The sequence below is a fragment of the Marmota marmota genome, unplaced genomic scaffold, assembly GCF_001458135.2.
Source record: "Marmota marmota marmota unplaced genomic scaffold, marMar, whole genome shotgun sequence".
Lineage (NCBI taxonomy): Eukaryota > Metazoa > Chordata > Mammalia > Rodentia > Sciuridae > Marmota > Marmota marmota.
Window position 1 is genome coordinate 5,097,172 of NW_025999925.1, and position 19,881 is coordinate 5,117,052.

A 19,881-nucleotide genomic window follows, 5' to 3' on the forward strand; every position below is an offset into this window, starting at 1 on the left:
TACACACCTGTAATCCCAGAGGCTAAGAGGCAGGAGGATTATGAATTCAAAGCCAGTCTCAGCAATTTATCGAGTCCCTAAGCATCTTAGCAAGACCCTGCCTAATAATATATATACACAAACATATACATATATATGTATATATATGGTCTGGGGATGTGGCTCAGTGGTTAAATGCCCCTACCTTCAATTCCTGGTACCAAAAAATGTACACAATGGTGCCATCAGCAGGGCCAGTCATGTAAACCAGGGGAACCCTGTTGATACACATGAAGGGTATCATCGTCACCAGTTATCAGTGACAGCTCTTTTTGAGCACCTGCCACAGCTAGAGAGGTAGATATAATCCTCAGAACCTACCTCTGCATTCTCAAATCTCACTCTTTAGCTGCTAGCTGGGTGCCAGCTCAGTTGCTTGGTTCTGCACTTCATGCTTTTGCAGATGAGCCAAGGAGGAGTCCTTAAAGCTAAAGAGCCTCAATATCTATAGAGGAAACTGGAGTCATCAGGTGACCTGCCACCACTACTATAGTCTAAGCATAGACAGATTACTCTCTGGGATCCTGATCTGTCAAATGATGGACTGATAGGGCCACAGTTTTCTCTAGCAACGGGGATTATATCCAACACTATCGTGGTGGAAGTTTTGTTTAACTACAGATGTCGAGGGAGAGGATTTGTTATTTGGAAAATGTAAACAATTTTTTTTTTACTATAAAAGTAATTCATGCTTGATACTAAAAGTTACAGCAGTGCAGAAGCATGTAGAGCAGAGTAAAATCAGGCCCCTTATGTCCCACAGCCAGCACCAGGCCATGTTCAGGCTGCTTGTTCTCTCTCGTCCCCTAAACATGCCATTCAGCCTCCCATTAGCATTTTCCTGAGGGAATGTTTAAGAGTCTAAGAGTAAATCTGATCTTCATTTTAATGGTTCTGAAATTGGTGAAATTGAAAAGTTACATGTTTTTTTTTTTTTTTTTTTGCTTTTAAGATGAGCTCTTACAGCCCAACTTATAAATCCATGTGAAGAAGTTAAAAATTGCAATAAGTAAGAGAAATAACTTGTACTGTTAAATTAGAGTAATACCAAATTTTGAAAAGACAAAAGAAATGACAGGACATAAAAGGATTGTTTTTTTTTTTTTTTTTTACTGTTATTCATAGGTTGTGACATTATATTAATTATATAATGAGAAAAACAGTTTTACAAAAAATATTCCTGAAAAAATATCTGTAAGAATAGTTCATTGGATTCAAACCAAACAAACAGCCTAATAACTGGAACTTTTAAAATCTTTATTGACTATAGAACTTCAGAAAATGATTGCTACTTCCTTTTAGGCTTTTTTTTTTTTTTTTCTTTTCTGTTAGGACTTATACTCAGAGAATATAAGACAAGAAGAATCATATTACCGATTACAGGAAAACTAACTTGTAAAAGTCTTAAACCAAGTGGATTCCATACCTCAAATATTTATTGAGCATCTATTATTTGCAAGGCACTGTAAGAGTAGAAGAACTGAGAACAACTTATCCCAAGGGCTCAGGGTCTGACAGGGTTGGTAAGACAAGAACCCACACAGCCATGTGCTAAATGAAGAGTTGTGACACAAAATGCTTAGCAGAATCCAAGAAGGTAAGAAAATGCCTCTCAATAAGGAGAGATCAAAGCAAGTTTTGTGGAAAAGGGGGATAATTTTTATTTTTTGAGGTGCTGGGGATTGAAACCAGGACCTTGTACATGCCTGGCAAGGGCAGTACCACGAAACTATACCCCCATTTTTGGGTGGGATTTTTCATTCTCAGATTGAAGGGGTTTAAGTGGAGGGAAAGCGGATTGAGGCACAGAGGTGTCAAGATCAGGGCATGTCAGGAAGAGAGTTCAGTTTGGTTGGAGCATATAGTACATGTAGGGGAGGGGATAGATAAGACTGGCACAGGGTGGGGGAGGAGGAAGAGAATGTAAGGCCACAAAGTTTGCTATAATAAGCAAGTGATGTGTGATCTCAATTTTTTAGCAGGAAAATCGATGTAATCAACATTAACCTCGGGCAGACAATTTTTTGGCCATGGTGTTAGGTAGTGGGTGGTATGAGAAAACAAGGATGGTAAGATGAATCCCAGATGAATGACAAATGAGTTCTGAGCCATGACGACAGAAGGCAGGCAGGAGCAATATTTTACAGAAATAGACTTAGTAGAGCAAGTGCCTAGGAGTCAATGAGACTGAAGTTCAAATCCTGTTCTGCTTTATAACAGTTATATGATTATGAAGACATTAAGTCCTCTGAGCCTGTCTCATCTACAAAATGGATGTATGCATGGAGTTGCTGTGCTGCAGAATAATTCTTGTAAGGTATTTAGCCCAGCTGTGAAACCTGGTAAATGCTCAGTAAATGTTAATGTCACTAATTCCAGTTACTCAGTAACTAAAAATGGAGTTAGGAAGGAAATAGGGGTCCATCCCAGTGACTAAGAGGGATGTGGAGCTCTCTGGAAGGAGAATTGCATCCTGAAGGACTTACTGCATTTGGATCCCATCCCTACTCACTAGCTGTGATCTTGCACAAGCTACTTAACCCCTTTATCTCCCTTTTCTTATTTGTAAAATATAGTGTCAATGTCTCCCCCATGGAGCTGCTGTAAGAATACAGTGAGATAATACATGTAGAATGTGTATTATGTGCCTGATATACTTTAAGTGCCAAGAAAATATTCGCTTTTTGTGAAAGACAGGATGCAGTTGAATAGTTTCCGCCTTCCATTTGTGATGGGAAGATATGCAAATAGGGGCAAGTGACATATAATGGGACTGGGCATGAAGGGTTAGACCCAGTTGAGCCTGGAGATAGGAGTTGCTGGGACAGTTAATTGTATCTCTATGAGATGAGCAAGGAGTATAGAATAGAAATCGTCCTGGAAAATAATCAGCCAAATCCAGAATATAGGTATAAGCTTCAAAAAGTGTGTCATGGGGGAAGAATCATCAGGAGGCTGTTCTAAACTATGAGATGTAAGTTATAACTAGTAGTAATGCATGGACTTCGGACCTTGTTCTTTAAAAAAAAAAAGTGATTCTTCATACAATTGGGGCATCTTGTTTCAGGACTTGTATTAGAGGCTATACAAAAGTTACTGTAATCGTGGCTTCATTGTTGGGCAATACATACTGAAATCCTTTTGGGTGGAACATTGTTTACACATGCATAGGGCACAGAGAAGAAAATGTCAATAAGGCAAAATATTAACAATTGTTCAATGTAGGTAGGCGGTACATATATATGGGGTTTTGATTTTACTAACTTTGCCCTGATGGAGATTTTCAATATTAATGAGTACAAAGGAGGCCTGAAGAAAAACTATTTGGGAACCAGCTCAACCAGGAAAAGCAATTCTTTGGAGGAAAAGCAGGTTCCACCTACCAAAGAAGGGATTATAAAAGGGAGAGATGAATCAAAATAAGACTGAATACAAATCATATTGTAGTGGCTTGGAAAGAGTGGAATGTTGCATGGAAAGCTGACCGGCAGTGAAGAAGTAATAAATGGGGAGGAAGTAGAAGCAGCAAGGATTACTTGACCCTGCTGGGCTGAATTTTTTCAGTACAGAAAAACTGAACATAGCTGAGGAAGATACTCAGGAAAGGGAATAATGCTAGGAGAGCAAACACCTGGGTGGAAAAGAAAGGGTGTGAAAATATGGCAGGAAGATGTAGCCTTAGATGGAAGGATGCTTTCTGTTTTGGCCCAGAAGTGAGGTCCATGAAGATGTGGGGAAGGAACTGCTCTTCCTAGTGACAAGATGTCTTGCTATTATGGTGGCAGGAAGGGGAAAAGTACTATACCTGCCACTGGATTTGAATACAGCAAGGTGAAACAGGTTGCACCTGGCACTGGTTGAACAAGTGGAGGCAGGGGAATAAAACTGGGCAGTCAGCCCTGATAAGTTCTAGAGATAATAAATATAGAAAACTCTAAAGAGCATTCCCCCTCCACACACACAATTTGCTACTGGGCAAACATTATGCATTTGATGAGTAAAACTGTCCTGTGCGTAAAAACCTTTATCCTCATTTCCGTGCCCTCTCCTTGGGCTGGTATGTTATGTAGGCACATAGTATAATAAGTCCTTAGTGTGTAAAGAAGCTTCTGTCCTTTTAGTCACCAGTCCTAAGTGGCCCTGCACTGGAGTGACTAGGGCTGTTTTCCTCTGCTATGCAACTCCATTCCTGTGCCCGACAATGCCTGACAGCACAGGAAGCCAAAGGGGCTCTTTCCCAGGTACCTGGAGAATAAATGGTTTTGGTTCTACTCTGGTATCAGAATCGCGTGGAAGGCCCACATTTGGTGGCAGCGACACTTCATTCTGTGTCCAGGAGATGTCGAAAGCACTGGTCCAAGTCCCACTTGCAGGAGCGCTGCCACGCGCTGGTGGAAGTAACCAAGGTCCTCTACAGCAGGACCTTCGTGACAACGCACCCATCATCCCTTCCCTCCTTGGCCTTCTCTTTGAAAGGCAGGGGTGACGCAACGGCCCAGTGCTGGGAGCCCTCGCCATGCCTCACCTCCGCCAGCTCGCCCAGCCGCGCCTCCAGAGCTGCTCGCTCAGCCTGCAACTCAAGGCGCGCTTGGACCGCAGCGCGTTCCTGCTCCTGAAGCTCCCTGCGCCTGCACTCCAGGGCGCGCTCACCCAGCTCCACCGCCGCTTCACGCCGCTCTAGTTCCTGCTCGCGTCTGCTGCAGCGCACTGCCAGCGCACACATGTGCTCTAACAAGTGTGCCCAGTCACCTTCTGCGGCTGCAGCTGGGTTGGAGGGCGGCAGCAGACAAGGTGGAGTAGGCGGTGAGCACCCTGCGCCACTCTTCTCCAGCTCCCGGCGGTGCGCGCTCTTCAGATGCTTCCACAGTGTGGAGGTTCCCGCCTGGAAGCCAGGGCCATGTCCCACCCGTTCTCCGCAGAGCCGGCAGGTGGCCCAGTGGCCTGACGGGTGCCCTGTGCGTGCCGGGGCCAAATGAAAGTATCCCCAGGCCTCGGAGTATGACGCCCCCAGCAGGCCCGCAGGCTCCAGGGGCAGACCCGCACACCCGCCACAGGCTGCTTCCGCGTAGTCTTGCTTACTGCTTTCTCCCATGGTCACAGCCAGCTCCTCACTCCTCATTCCTTCTGCAGTGTCTGCATCCAGAGGGGGAAGAAAGGGAATCATTATCATCATCTACACACAAAACTATGATTGTAGTTAGCCAATAAAGAAACCTTGCCTCCCTTTCATGTGCAAAGGCAATAGTTGTCTGGGTTTCTTTCTCCTTAACAGTGTTAAGTGCTGATGCATCACAAAAACATGTTACAATTGTCCAGCCTTAGGAATTCTCTTTGGAATCCAATGGGTCCCCATGTCCCATGTATTTATACTAATTGTGAGAAACTAAGGTTCTTGAGCTGAAAAAAAAACTAGCTTAAATAAGTGTTGTAGTTTTAAGACTAGTTAACACACACACTATTTTTCTTTTCAGAAAAAGGGTGAGGTTCTTTTATGTATCATTCTCAACAGTGCTGCAGACTAAACTTTAGAAACAAGCAGAAAATAAACTTTGGGAAATGAAAATTTTGTTTTTAAACTTAAACTGTGGAAGTGCCAGTGGTGAACAGCCTTTCTTTTTCCTTCTGGGTATTGGGGGTTGAAAGTGGTGCTCTATCACTGAGCTACATCCTCAGCTCTTATTTTTTATTTTGAGACAAGGTCTCACTGAATTGCCCAAACTGGCCTGGAACTTGCAATCTGACCTCAGCTCTGGAATTGCTGGGATTACAGAAATGCCCAGCCCAAACTAGTTATATTCATTTCTCAACCTAACTAAATGGTCCCTCTGTATATTTGCAAGTTCTGAAGCTTTGCACAATACTTGTACCTAAGGAAGAAAAAGAAAACAGTGTGTTGTTTTGTCTAACTAATTATCTGTGTTAAAGGGGTTCAAATGTAAGGTGATAACTATCACTGCAGTGTTTTATATTGTGAAAGCAACTCACTATTACAATAACATATCCAAAAAAGGGTGGAGGAAAGGTGAAGTTTGTTGTTTAGGAATAAGTTGATGAAGATCCAAATGTGTGATTCTGGATAATCTTACTTTGAAAATTTAAAAACAATAAGAGAACATATGACAGATCCCTTAAGCTCTTCTGACAACTTATCTTAATGTCAAGATTAAGGTGGAAGAAGCTGGATCAGTGAACTGTCCAGTGCCTGTGTATACTGTCAGGTTCTAAATCAGCAGCAGTGGAGATGATAAAAGTTCCAGAAATCTTTCTAGTTAAACACAACTGGGAATGACTGAAGACAAAGATGAGAACAGGAAAGATAAGCCACTATAATAATAGCAGTTAGTATAAGCTCTTAATTCAATTGCTAATAATCTTGTCAGAGATGCATTAAAAAATTTTAAACCTAATTTGTTCTTTTACCCACCAAGCAAGTCCACTCATGCCATTTAGCAGCTCTCTCACATTAAAAAAAGATAGTCTATCAGAATCATCATAAAAGACAAATATTTGATCTCTTCTAGCATAAAAAATGGCTATGGATCTTCTGATACACAGGACTTAATTTAAATGTGTTTATTCATGATAAGTAAAAGTTCTTTAGAAATAAAATCCTACATTTCCCTCAAGGGATTTATTAAATTGCTGAAGTCCTGAAAGTAGGAGTAGGTGGGATGAGAGGTTATAGACACCTTCAAGAAAGGTAAAAGTTATGGTTGGTAAACAGAACAAGATTTTAGAATTAGAAACATTTTTCTTAATCCTCAAATTTTCTGTGCGTTTTTCCTTTTTAGAATTCCATTTCCTTTTACACTGTGTATAATCTTTCCATAGTTCTTTATTTTTTTAAATTAATGGGTATATACAAAAGTGGAGGTACTGTTGCAATGAATTTCTATGGTTTATTTCATAAGTTTTAAAAAAATTAAACTTTTTCAGTAACATCAAGACTACTGTTTTGCATTTTGATATGCTTTCTTGAGGTAGGTGCTGGAAACTGTATGCAACCTGCAGATTCTCTGTGCCAAAGCCTGAGAGTCATCTTTGCTGATATTTCCCCTAAGAGTGCCAGAGGTGACCCATTTCTATCATGCTTTTTACCTCTATACAAGTTGTCTCTTGGTTTCTTGAAAATTCTGGGATACCCGGAGGAGTGTCACCTGTGTGAATGCCATCTGTTATAAGAGTTAAGATGGGCAGAGAGTGAGAAGCACTGATTTTACTGTCATGACCCTGTGGATTTAGTGGAAAGCCTCATCTGAGCCATGGACAAGCAGTACCACAAATGTCGGCCAGCACAGTGCTGCCCCTCCGAAGTTGGCAGAGGGACATCCTCTGCCTGGGCAACCCTTCGCTTTTGGAGGTCTTAACCGGTAGAAAGCAGTATGGTATGAGACTGCCTCACCTTCTCAGTCCTCCACACTGGGCTGCATTCTGGCTCAATATGTTCTTATTTTCAGACTCAGTATCCAAAGAATGACCCACAGTTGACGAACACAGTCATACAGCCTGCCCAGCTCTGCAAGACATCCTTGAGGTCATCTCAACTGATCCTACTTTCAGCCAACTAACTTGGAAGAGAGTGTCTGGGAAACTCCTGAGTTACAACAGAACATGCAGAAAGCTCTCACAAACGGACACGAACAAAACATGCCACCAAATAGAAAAATGGGCAAGAAATAAGAGCAGGCAGATGATCAAAGAATGAACTCAAATGGCCGGGAAACTTGTAAAAACACAACATCTCATATTCAGGGAGATTGTATAAGAATAACAGTAAGATCATTTTGTATCCATCATTCTAACAAAAGTGAAGAGGTTTAACAGCCAAAGCTAGAAGGGAAGCTGAGAAAAGAACATACTCACACATTATTAGTGAAGATATGACAGCTTTGGGGAATGCAATCTGATAATTTCCATATTAATTAAAAATAGATATAATATCTATTCTGTAAAACTAAAAGCACCAATATACAAAGTCATATGTGGTAGGGTGTTTATTGAAACCTTATTTAGAATAGCAAAAAAGAAACATGGAAATGCTTAACATCACAGTGGCTGGGCTCATAATATCTGGTCATACCAGGGAATATTATGTACCCATTTAAAAGGACGGAAGCTCTGCCAGATGTCCTAGAGGAATTTCTGGAGGAACTGTTCAGACAGAAAAGCAAAATGTAGAAAAGTGTGTATAAAATGATCTCATTATTATTAAATAATACATCTGTATAGAAATTATCAACATACAAATGCTCTTCAACTTGAGATGAGGTAACATCCCAATAAATATAAGTTGAAAATATTGTAAGCAGAAAGTGCATTTAATATACTTAGCCCACTCAACATCCTAGTTTAGCAGTGCAGTACACTGTAGAGTATCAGTTGTTACCCTTTGTGATCACATGGCTGACTGGGAGCTGCAGCTGCTTGCTGCTGCCCACATCACATGAGTATTGTACTGCACATTGCTATCCCAGAAATAGGTCAAGTTCAAAGTATGGTTTCTACAGAATGCACATAACTTTCACACCATTGTAAAGTCGAAAAAATCCTAAGTTGAATCATTGCAAGTTGGGGCCCATCTGTATAAATATATATGAAGAAAAATAAGGAAGGAGACCCTGATTTGATGTGGTGGTAGCTGATATGAAAGGAGGGAAAAGAGGAAGAGGGAGACACAAAAGCAAAAGAAAAAAAGGTACTTATGCAATATGATCATATACATACTTTTAGGCAGTGTGTGTGTGTGTGTGTGTGTGTGTGTATGTAACTATAAAACAATGCTTGGCTCCTCAGGCATATGAGCTCAGGCAAGGTGTTTTAGTTAGCTGTTTTGCCACTGTGACAAAAAAGCCTCAACAATAACAATTTTAGAGAGGGAAAAATTTACTTGGGGTTTGTGGCTTCAGAGGTCTCAGTCCTCAGATGGCTGGCTCCATTGCTCTGGGCCCAAGATGTGGCAGAAAATTATGGTGGAAGAGTCTGGTAGAGGAATGCAGCTCAGGACATAACTAACAGGAAGCAGAGAGGGACTCTACTCACCAGATACAAAATATATACCCCAAAGGCACACCCCCAATGACCCACCTCCTCCACAAACTACCAGCCTAGAATTACCACCCAGTTAATCTCTATCAGTGGATTAATGCACTGATTAAGTTAAGGCTCTCATAACCCAATCATTTCACTTCTAAATGTTCTAGTATTTCTCACACCTGAGCTTTTGGGGGACACCTCATAATGTAAACCATAGGTAGGCCACCCTTACCTATGGAAGCTGGAGGGGACTTCCCAGTCTCATTGGGAAGCCCATTGCTGGCTTCTTGGAAGATCTACATGCATAGAATGCTGCCATCTGTCCTGGAGGAAACCCAGTGTGTGGAGATGCTTAGTGTCAGTGCCCTGCCTAAGCAGAAGGAGATTCTATATCCACAGGAGGCACAGGACACAAGGAGAGAGCAGCACACCTCATTCATTGCCTTGGCACAGGGTAGACACTTGGCCCTATGTAACACAGCTAATTGAGTCTCAATCTCCCCACGTGTCAAGGAAACTGAAAAGATTATCTGCCATTAAACAAGTGGCTAGGTCTTGCATCATGGCTCAGTGGTAGAGCGCTTGCCTGTGAGGCACTGGGTTCGATTCTCAGCACTGCATATAAATAAATGAATAAAAAGATCCATCAACAACAAAAAATTTAAAAAACAAGTGACTAAAATCAGATAATGCAAATGATCTCACTGCTGGATTCCTCAGTGTTATATAAATTTAAGGCATGAACAACAAAGAAGCTACCAGTATTTACTGTTTAGACATGTCCACATTGCAATTTTAGTGGCTAAAATCTGTTTTTCTGTTGGACATCCTGTTATTCAATACAGTAATAGTCTAAACTGGAGGATTTCCCTCAGAACTTTCTTAATACAAAAAGCAAATAAAAAAGAATAACAAATCCAAGGCCTTCATTCTCCAAATTTATTTTTACCTCTAAACTGACTTTCATGTAAAATAAGTTGCCCATCGCTTAGGCCAAAGGAGATAATGGGAAGGGTTTAGTTAGCTGAACCCTGTGATATGTACTTGTCCCTTTCCAAGTACTCAATAACAAAACATGGGCATTTTTTTTGTGTGTGATTAGCTAATAATGGAAAATAAGAGCTCCCTTAATATTTCCTTAAACATTTTTTAAACAACTACGAAGGTGCCAACAAATGTTATTACTTTGCTTACATTCATTCATTCCACCCAGCTCTGTTCAAATGCTCACTGTGCACCTGCCCAGGGTCAAATGCGCGTGCCTGCCGCTGAGCATTTCAACAACACCATGTATTCTCTGCCTTCAGGAAGCTCACCACCTGTTGGGGAAAGAAACGTTTCCAACAATAATTCTGATATCCTGATAAAGATCAGATCAGTATTCACTCATTAGGATGAATTCCATCATACCATGTTCACAAAGCAGAAGGGGAAAGCAAGGGGCAGCTCCTTGGCACCGAGGCCTTGTTGTCTCTCATACTAACCTTGATAATGCTCAGCATCTCTTCTCTGCCCTTCCCCACTGGGTATAAAATTCACTGTGTTATCTACCACCAAAGCCCAGTTCCAACAAAACCCATTACTGTTATTACCATTAGTGATTGATGCCAATAAAATTTCAATGCTTTAGTGTATAACTAAAGAATAAAATATCTTGAAGCTACATAAAAGTACTGCCAGCATGAAACTAATTCAACAATGGAAACTTTTGTGTCTTCAATGGGGGGAATCCTCATGATACAAATGTAGATTTTAGATCTTTTCTGGAAAGGGAGAGGGTGTTATTATTGGTACCATGCCTCTAAAACACTCCTATGCTGAATTTTATTTTGTGCATTCATCATCTGGAAGATATGATGTCTAAGACTGTGAAAATAAAAAAATTCACACTAATATCTCTGCATTTGAGTCTGATCCTGAAGAAGTTCTATTCTAATAATCTATCAGGTTAAAGCTTGAGAGCCTCAGTATGCTCTCCCTGAATACCAATGTAGAGAATGAAAGAAGAGCTCAATTTTGTAAATATTATATAAATATTATTATAAATCAAACAGATATTTCTGTCATTAGCTAAAAGGCAGAGACTCTCAAGGTCTTTGTTTTTCAGTTCTGGTGATTGAACCCAGGGTCTTCTATCACTAAACTACACATACCCCCACCCCTTATTAATGCATTTTAAAAAATATAAATTGTAAAGCATTCTTTTCTTAAGAAGACATTTATCTCAGACCCACATTGCTTTAATATGTGTAGTCATCCTATGAACTACCTATGAAAGCTAATTTTATTTTATATATTTATGCTTATACCCATAAAAAATATTAAGCATGCTAAAGACCAAAGAACCAAATAATGTTCTCAAAAGAACAACTGAATTACAGCTCCATTTGTCCTTCTGCAGTCATGGCTAATCACTTTAGTTGGATTAGTCAGGGAGAAACAGAAATATATGTTGGTTGAGCCCTGGATTAGGTGAGAAGTCCACACTAATGTGAAATTTATACAGACTGTGTGAAAACACTAAGAAAGATTTTCATTTATTCCATCCACCAGTGACAAACCAAAGCAGAACACAATAAGTAAAAGAAATAATTGGCTTTGGCCACTGAAATGTCAGGAAATCACAGTTCATTGTTATCTGTCCATCTCTGTTGACCTATTAGGTTGCTGCCATGTATTCATCTATCTATAAACAAATCCAGACAATTAGAAAAATTAGTTTACAATTATGAGGCTTACAGCTTTCAAAAGCAAGTAAAATTAACTCTAAACTGTAAAATGTGAATACCTAGGTTGGGGAATAAAGAGTTAAGTGTAAAAACATTTAGAAAAAGGTTATTTGTGGATTGAAAAAATTTACTGGACCCACAGCTAATTATCTGGTGAATCAGAGATGTGCCCTAAATGTCATAAGCCAAATTCTTAGATCTTTCTACCATTAGCTAAAAGGCAGTAGAGCACTCTCTATTAATGCATTTTTTAAAATGAAAATTGTAAAACATTCTGCTATAAAGTGGACCTTTATTTCAGATCTGCATTACTTTATTTCATACATAAGGTTCTAAAAGGAAAGGTGGCCATTCATATTATCTTGTAGAAATGCATAATTTAATATGAATTAGAGGGATTTAAAGGTGCCCTACTTCGAAGGTCTTTGTAACTCAAAAAAAAAGATTTTTAAATTGAGAACCAGTTTGGGCTCTTAGCATTTTTACATATTGTATGCTTTCTGTTGCCAGTTGCCTTGAACTACTTTTTGGCCAGAAAAACTACTAATATGAATAAAATATATAGCAAATAATGGCTCTAATTATGTCAAATTATCAAGCAATTCTGCAACAGCTGCTCTTAAACACCTTAACTTTGTAATTTGGGCTCTTTGGAAGTCCAATTGGTTGCAAATACTTTTTTTTTTTCTTCTTCTTTCTAGGAGTGGAGAAAACACTGGTTGGTAAAACTTCGCACTTTTGGCTACTGTATTTACAGTTTTTACAGCAAAGTATTTGCATCTAACTGCTCTGGTATACTCCAAAAAGATCAGGAAATCCTTTTGTTTGAAGACCACAGCAGAAGGAGTGGGGGTGGGGACTCTAGTTTGAGCATCTGGCTGACACTGGGGTTCTCTCTCCACAGGTGGGACACATTAACAAAAGTCCCAATTAAAGAAAGGGCCCACTGCAGGGCGCCCAGCCCTTAGCGCTGCTAACAGTCTCACTGCAATAAAAGCAAAACTTTATAAAGAGACAGTAGGAAAGTGGGGATGGTTTCCGATATTTCGAAAAAGTTTGTTGAAGAGAGTCTGTAGGAAGGTGAAAAAAAGGAGGTGATGGAAAGAAAGCAAGCAGGGCCTCTACGTAGAACCCCGCATCCAATGCATCTCCTGCAATAACGACGATAGCGCAGGGCACGCCCAGCACCCCTGCACAGCGCAGCCTGTTGATGCGCGGGCTGGGCGTCTGCGGCCAACGGGCGTACCCGTGGTCCCCGCGATCCCTGGCGGGTGGCCGCGACGTTCGGGTTCACGTCGCAGCAACCCCGCGCGGCCCCCGACCTTCCCGCTGCGGCCTGCCACGTCCCGGCCGCTGGCCCCGGCGCGGCTCGCGGGATGCCAGGCCCACACTCACCGCGAGGCCCGCGACACGGGCGGGAGTCCCCTGCGGGCCGCGAGTCCAGATCGCCCATCCCCTCCAGGCTCCTCGCAGACATTTTGTCCCGAACGGAAACCTCCGCTTCCCCCTTAAAGACACAGCGCTCAATTCAAGTGTCTGGGAGTGAGAAGGAGGACGGAGACTAGCGGTGGCCTTTAAGAGAACGCGGTGGAGGAGTTACTCTTAAAATCACCCAGGCCCACGAAGGATAGACGTGTTTGCCAGGGTTTTTAAGTGATGCAGCAGCTTAGTGAAGTTTAAAATGTGACTACTATTTTATGTCTTTGCGTTAACCTTCCAAGACCTGGATTCCCTGTCTTGATCTCTGAGCGCAGTTTTCATCCTTTCAGGTTCTGGGCTGTGAAGTCACAAGTTAGAAGAAATCTCCTCCAAGCAAGGTCTGGACAGATAAAGGCAAAGCTCTTTGGTGTCCACCACCAGCATGGTGTACCAGTTTGCCTAGTTTATATTCAGGTACAAACAGCCCCTACAACTCAGTGATTTATAATAATAAAGCTCTATTTCTGAAGAAAATTACATCAGTTACATTGCAGGCTTGGCTCTACTCTACCAATTTCTTTATTCCAGGATCCAGGTCAAAGATTAACTTTTTGAAATATGCTCACTGGAGTGCTGGTAAACCAACTTTGGGGCAGAGGGGAAAGTCCTGATTTGTAATGTTTGCTATTTCAGTGGTGTAAATACTCCCACCATGGCCAATTTCAATCTGCCATATTTAACAGGAGCCTTGCCAAGTTCCTGGTTGAAACTATCAGCTCTTGTACACAACTGACACATGCTGCTCTTAAAACATTGTGGGGACCTGAATTCTGCTTGCATTTTATTGACCAAAGCAAAAATCACATGACCAGGCTTGCTGCCCAAGGTCAAGAAAGCATACTTCCATACACCTTTAAGGAATATTTGCAAGTCAGGTGAGAATGAGCAGAGAGATGTATAACAAGAATTACTGAGTGCAGTAATACAACTCACCTGTCCTGCTTTGGTTCAAGTTTTCGTTGTTTGTGTTTGTTTTGTCATTTTGATGCTATGGATCTGTTAGAGTCTGTAAACAAGTCAAAATAACACCTGGCATTTTGCCAGGGGAATGTTAGAGTTCCTAAACAAGTCTGGATGGTGCCTGGCAAAATGCCAGAAGGAGTGGTTTGAGAAGTAACAAAAGAGAGCCATTAAGTGTAGAGATTCCTTATTGGTTGACTGATGTATCTAGTTTATGCTAATTAGATAAGCTGTGTGGAATGTATAAATACTGCTCCTGTCCTGCAATAAACGGCTCCTACTCCTGCTGTATCAACGTACACAAGTTATTCATCACCCCCCGGTTATTTTGCTGCAGCCGGACTGCGGCATGGATCTAACCCAAGATACTAAGCTAAGTGACTGCTCTACCACTGAGCTGCACCCCCAGACCCTCAATATTTTTAACCTGATTCTTTCTAGAAACTAGAGTTGCAAAGTCTATTTAATAGAATTTCTCCTTACCATCCCAAGAATGATTTCAGAAGAAAAAACTAGTTGGGTGTCTTTTAAAGAGAGAAATTTGCAATGTAAATGTTAACTTTTAGGTTACTATTTTTTTTTAATCCAACTGAAATGATACTTATGGCTATAGACATTAGATTAAAAGAAAAATAACTAGAATAAAGGAATCAGATTAAAACTGTATTTAATTCATGTTTTACTATGTGAACAACTTTTTAAGTTTGTTTTGTCTGGCAACCCTTTTAACAAGAGACTTTATTTTCAGTGCTGGGAGTTGAACCTAGGTCCTTTTTTGCATGTTAGGCAAGTGAGCTATGTCCCCAGTCAAGGCTTTAATGTTTTTTGTTTGTTTGTTTTTAAACATTTTTTTCAATACCTTTATTTTATTTATTTATTTTTATGTGGCGCTGAGGATCAAACCCAGGGCCTCGCATGTGTTAGGCGAGCACTCTACTGCTGAGCCACAACCCCAGCCCGGCTTTAATGTTTTGAATGCCTTAAAAATCCATTTGTCTTTAAAATGACCATGTAATGAAATACAAGATTTTTTTCATTAGTTTACAGAAGAGTTTTCAGTAAGTGCCTTTTTCCCCCCCTGCAGGGATTGAACACAGGGATGCTCTGACTCTGAGCTTTACCCCTTTTCCAGGCCCCCACCTTTTTTAACCCCCTTGACCCCTCCCTCTCTTTTCCAGACCTTTTTATTTTTATTTTGTGAAAGAGTCTTACTAAGTTGATGAGGCTGGCCTTGAACTTGCAAGCCTCCTGCCTCAGCCTCCCAAGAAGTTGGGATTACAAAGTTTCACCTGTACCTGGCTTGCCAAGCAGTATTTTAAGCCTGAGTAAGAGTCTAGAATTTCAAAAGACCATTCCTGCCCTCAAGAAGATAATACTCCAGTAAGAGGGTAGGACAAATGTAACTCTAGGAAAAAAGGGACAGTCAGTGTAAGAGGAAGCATTCAAGTGTCATACTAAATTGAGAACAGCTACATATTTTTCATTGTGGCAGCATTTAAACAAGACCAGGAACATGGTGGAATCTGAACTCCTGGCATATTGTAACCAGATGTGTTTTTCATTTATTTTTGAAGTCCAGAGAAAAGGAACTTGTTTTCCCTGTGTTTCATTCTGTTATCAGAAACCTCTTCCTTATAGTTGTAAATTGAAATTATAAAATGTGTCTCAAATTTCTAATCACTATTCTTCATCTCACATTCCTTATTGAAGTTTCAGCAGAGAAAACACATTTTCTTCTCTTGGTAGTGTGAGTTCTCCTAACTTTCATCATTAATTTAACAATAAATAAACAACATTTCCTTTACATTATCTAATGGTATATAGTTGTCCATAGTATTCCTTCAAATTCTTTTTATTTCTATAAGTTGATAAAATGTCCCCTCTTTCATCTGTTTCCTAATTGTGCTTTTGCTAAGCCCTCCCATGGTGTCATGCCATCTGCTTTTGGTGAGGCACCTTGTAGGAAATAGTTGCATAAAATTAATTATCAGATGTAGTGTTGTGATGGCACTTACCACCATTTTCTGCTGCATCCTGCAGTGTTTTCTCTGTAGGGTCCAGTGGAGACCTTTCTCTGATGTCTCAGTGTCAAGATCTGCATCCCTTGAATAAATGGAACCTTTTAATCCCACTGAGGATTATGTAACAGACTTGTTTTCTTATGTTAGCTGCCAGGCAGGCTAAGAGTCAAATACAGAATATCTACCCTATTAGTTTCTTAGGGCTGCCAAAGTACACAAAGTGACTTAAAACATCGGATATTTATTCTTCCCTAGGTGTAGAGGTTAGAAGTCAAAATCAAGGTGTTAGTGGGGCCATGCTGTTCAGTTTGAGAAAAATATTTATGGAGATTGCCTCAAAGCCCTGAAATACCAAGCTGTGTACCTGGACCACATTCTTTTGGTAGCAGAAAGAAATGGCTTTATTCCTATGGGAGTCGTTAAAAGGTGTTAGAAGTTATTTTATATTTACCAGAGCTATTAGGAAGAAGTGGCTCGGATATTTGTCTCAGAATTTCAACTCCTTTTCCAGAATCCATTAGTCCACCCTCCTATATGGGGTTTATGCATCTAGTCCCCATAAACTACTACATTCTCTAAGGCTGGGGGAAGCTAGGAGGTAAGGCAGGCAAAGACCACCCTCTGCCCCTCACATTCTTTCTCTTCTATGATTCTAAGATGCCTCAGAAAGGCCCATGGTGCTCTTTCTAGCTGCTTCATTTAGTTCCATGTTTGCATTCTCTTCCGATACATGTGCATATGATTAGACAGTGACAATCAAAATCTGCCTCCTATGGGACACACTTAGAAATATTTTTTCCCCTAAAAGTCGGGTACAACTTTTTTTTTTTTAATATTTATTTTTTTTAGTTGTAGTTGGATACAATACCTTCATTTTATTTATTTATTTTTATGTGGTGCTGAGGATGAAACTCAGGGCCTCTCACGTACTAGTGAGCGCTCTACCGCTGAGCCACAACCCCAGCCCTTGGGTATGACTTTTTAAAAAATTGCTATATCTGAAAGAGAAGGAGTAGGTGCTTTAGACTATTTTTCATTCCTATAACAAAATACCCAAGAAATAGGTTCATTTAGCTCTCAGTTCTGGAGGTTCAAGAGCATGGTACTATGCTCAGTTCTGATAGATGGCATCACAGTGAAGGCAGCATGTGTGATAGTGGTGAGTGCCACTTATGGAAGAGAGTCAGAAGAGGAGCCAGACTCCCTTGTAACAACCCATTCCTCTGGGAACAAATCCAGTCACCAGACCTGTATTAATCTCTTCCTTGGATGGCAGCCCATGACCTAACCACCTTTTACCAGACTCCACCTCTCAATCATACTGGGGACCAAGCTTCCAGAAGAAATATAAGGCATCTTGGGAAATTGCAAGGGACACACTCAAACCATATCCAAACCATAGTAGGGTAAGAGAGAAAAGAAAAAACGAAGCAATACGAGTGACAGTGGTAAGACTCCTGTTCTTACCCACCAGGGTCCCTAGGTGAAGCTTATGCTTGGATGAGAAGAGAGCAGAGCAGACAGGACACAGGGAGGTGACCCTGCACAAACAGCCTGGCCCCAGAGAACTTTGCTACATTGGCCCACTTGTTCAAAGAGCTGACAGGGTGGGATTAGGAGTCCCTCTTTTTTGTTTAAAGCACTAGTGTGACTAGCTGGAGTGGACATCTGCAAACTTATCTTGCTATGATTCCAGGAGTTCATCTGTAGTCTGGGTTGATGTGACCTGACCCTGGTGATCAGACATTCCACACAAGTTTTAAAGTTTTTATGAACTCCTTTTGCCAATGGAAAAAGACTGACTTTCACAAAAGAGCCACTGTTTCTATTTTCTGAGATAATTATGAAGAGCAACATCCTCCCCCAGCATTAAATTATTTTATGTTGTGTCTATTTTGCAATGGAAAAAGAATAAATTATTATCCGTGTATGTGTGGCTTTTGGGGACAAGCAGAAGTCTGATTTACAGATGTAGGGTTTATTGCTGTGCTCCCTGAGAAACTATCAGAACGCTTTTGTGTTTTGGTTTTGGTTGGATCTCCTTGGAATGACCCAGCCTGCCTGCCTGGATTTATGATTTAATCAGTTCAGACTCTTTCTCTCTGTCCAACCAGATCTCCTACTAGCTCTTTGAGTCCCAGAAGACTTCTTAGGCTACACCATCTTATAAGGGTCTCTTCTTTGTCTAAATTTCTCTTGTCCTCTCAGTATCAGACTCCTGGCACATTGTTTCCTAGAAGCTAGTCCTGCCTTCACAGCTCCACTGTAATGATCTCAGAGCAATATTTTAGCCCACCATTTCATTGCTGTGACCAAAAGACCTGAGAAGAACAATTAGAGGAGGGAAAGTTCATTTTGAGGCACATGGTTTCAGAGGTCTTAATCATACATGACCGACTTTGTTCCTTGGGGCTCCAGGTAAGGCAGAACATCATGGTAGAAGTGTGTGGGGGAGGAAAGCATCCGGGAACGTGACACTAGGAAGAAGAGAGAGCACTCCTCTTGACAAGAACAAAACATACACCCCAAATGCACATCCCCAGGGCCCCACATACTCCAGCCACACTCTACCTGCCTACAGACACTACCCACTACCTAGGGATTAACGCACGACTTAGGCCAAGGTTCTTATAACTCAATCATTTCACCTCTAAATGTTGCATTGTTTCACACATGAGCTTTTGGGACACCTAATATCTAAACCATAACAGGCAGCAATCAGATCTCACATATCTCCTCCATCCTTCTAAAGCCTTATATGATGCTGGGCAATTAGGTCTCAGCATACTTGGAGGGATTGAAAATTCAACATTCAAGGCTGGGGATGTAGCCCAGTGGTAAAACCCAGACAGGACACAGGGCCTGGCCCCAGAGAACATTGTTACATTGGCGGACTTGTTCAGACTCGTCCCTGAGTTTGATGCTCAACTAAAACAAAAACAAAAAAACTCCAAAAAAAGAAACAAAAAACAGGAAGCAGAATGGTGGTTGCCACAGGCTGGACAAGGAGTGGGGAGATAGTTTTTAATGTGTACAAAGTTGCAGTTTGGGAAGAGGAAAGAATTCTGAAGGTTGATGGTGTAATGGTTGCAGAACCATGTGGATATACAAACCTAATGCCAGCAATGTGTACACTTTCTAAAATTCTTTTGTATCAGGCTTTTTGTTTAGATTTGTTTTTGGAGTTTGTGTCTACAAAAGAACAGTTCAAATCTACTTCGAAGAAAGTTTCCCTCAGAGTGATGGTAAAAAGCTGAGCAATGAAGTGACAGTGGGCAAGTTACTTAACATCTCAGAGTCTCGAATTTTGTTTGGTTTTGTTTTTCATGTGTAAAATGGAGATAATAATAATACCTACCTCCATAGGATTGTTGTGAGGATAAAATGAGATGAATTGCATAAAATGCCCGCAGAAGACCTGAGGTGGAGTACATTACCATCTAAAGGCATGATAATTCATATGACTGCTGAGAATTCTTTCCATTTGTGACTTAAGTGTGGGCTTGAGAACAGATGCAGACCTCAGGCCTCTTGAAAAGGTGCCTTGTGTATGATGTGTGCGCCCACATCTAACCAGACCCCTGGAAGGCACCTGGGTGTTGGTAGGGGGAACAGCCCCA

At 41.0% G+C, this 19,881-nt stretch overlaps 1 protein-coding gene and 1 non-coding gene across 4 annotated transcripts; both read right to left on the bottom strand.

The window, feature by feature from the left end:
- Positions 1-1,275: 1,275 nt before the first annotated feature.
- On the bottom strand, positions 1,276-16,354 carry Zbed3 (zinc finger BED-type containing 3). 3 transcript variants are annotated; one of them, XM_015497824.2, is made up of 4 exons: positions 13,197-14,178; positions 10,267-10,391; positions 7,138-7,211; positions 1,276-5,172 (listed from the first exon to the last, which is right to left on the bottom strand). In XM_015497824.2, the coding sequence occupies exon 4, from the start codon at positions 5,156-5,158 to the stop codon at positions 4,451-4,453; it is 708 nt and encodes a 235-aa protein (XP_015353310.1). In that variant the 5' UTR covers positions 5,159-5,172; positions 7,138-7,211; positions 10,267-10,391; positions 13,197-14,178; the 3' UTR covers positions 1,276-4,450. The 3 variants fall into 3 exon arrangements, with proteins under 3 accessions (XP_015353310.1, XP_048656120.1, XP_015353309.1); XM_048800163.1 differs by lacking the exons at positions 7,138-7,211; positions 13,197-14,178 and adding an exon at positions 16,256-16,354; XM_015497823.2 differs by lacking the exon at positions 7,138-7,211 and having other exon boundaries at positions 13,197-14,174.
- On the bottom strand, positions 7,319-7,456 carry LOC125615842. Its single transcript, XR_007346442.1, has one exon. It is a non-coding gene; the product is annotated as a small nucleolar RNA SNORA47 (small nucleolar RNA).
- Positions 16,355-19,881: the final 3,527 nt, after the last annotated feature.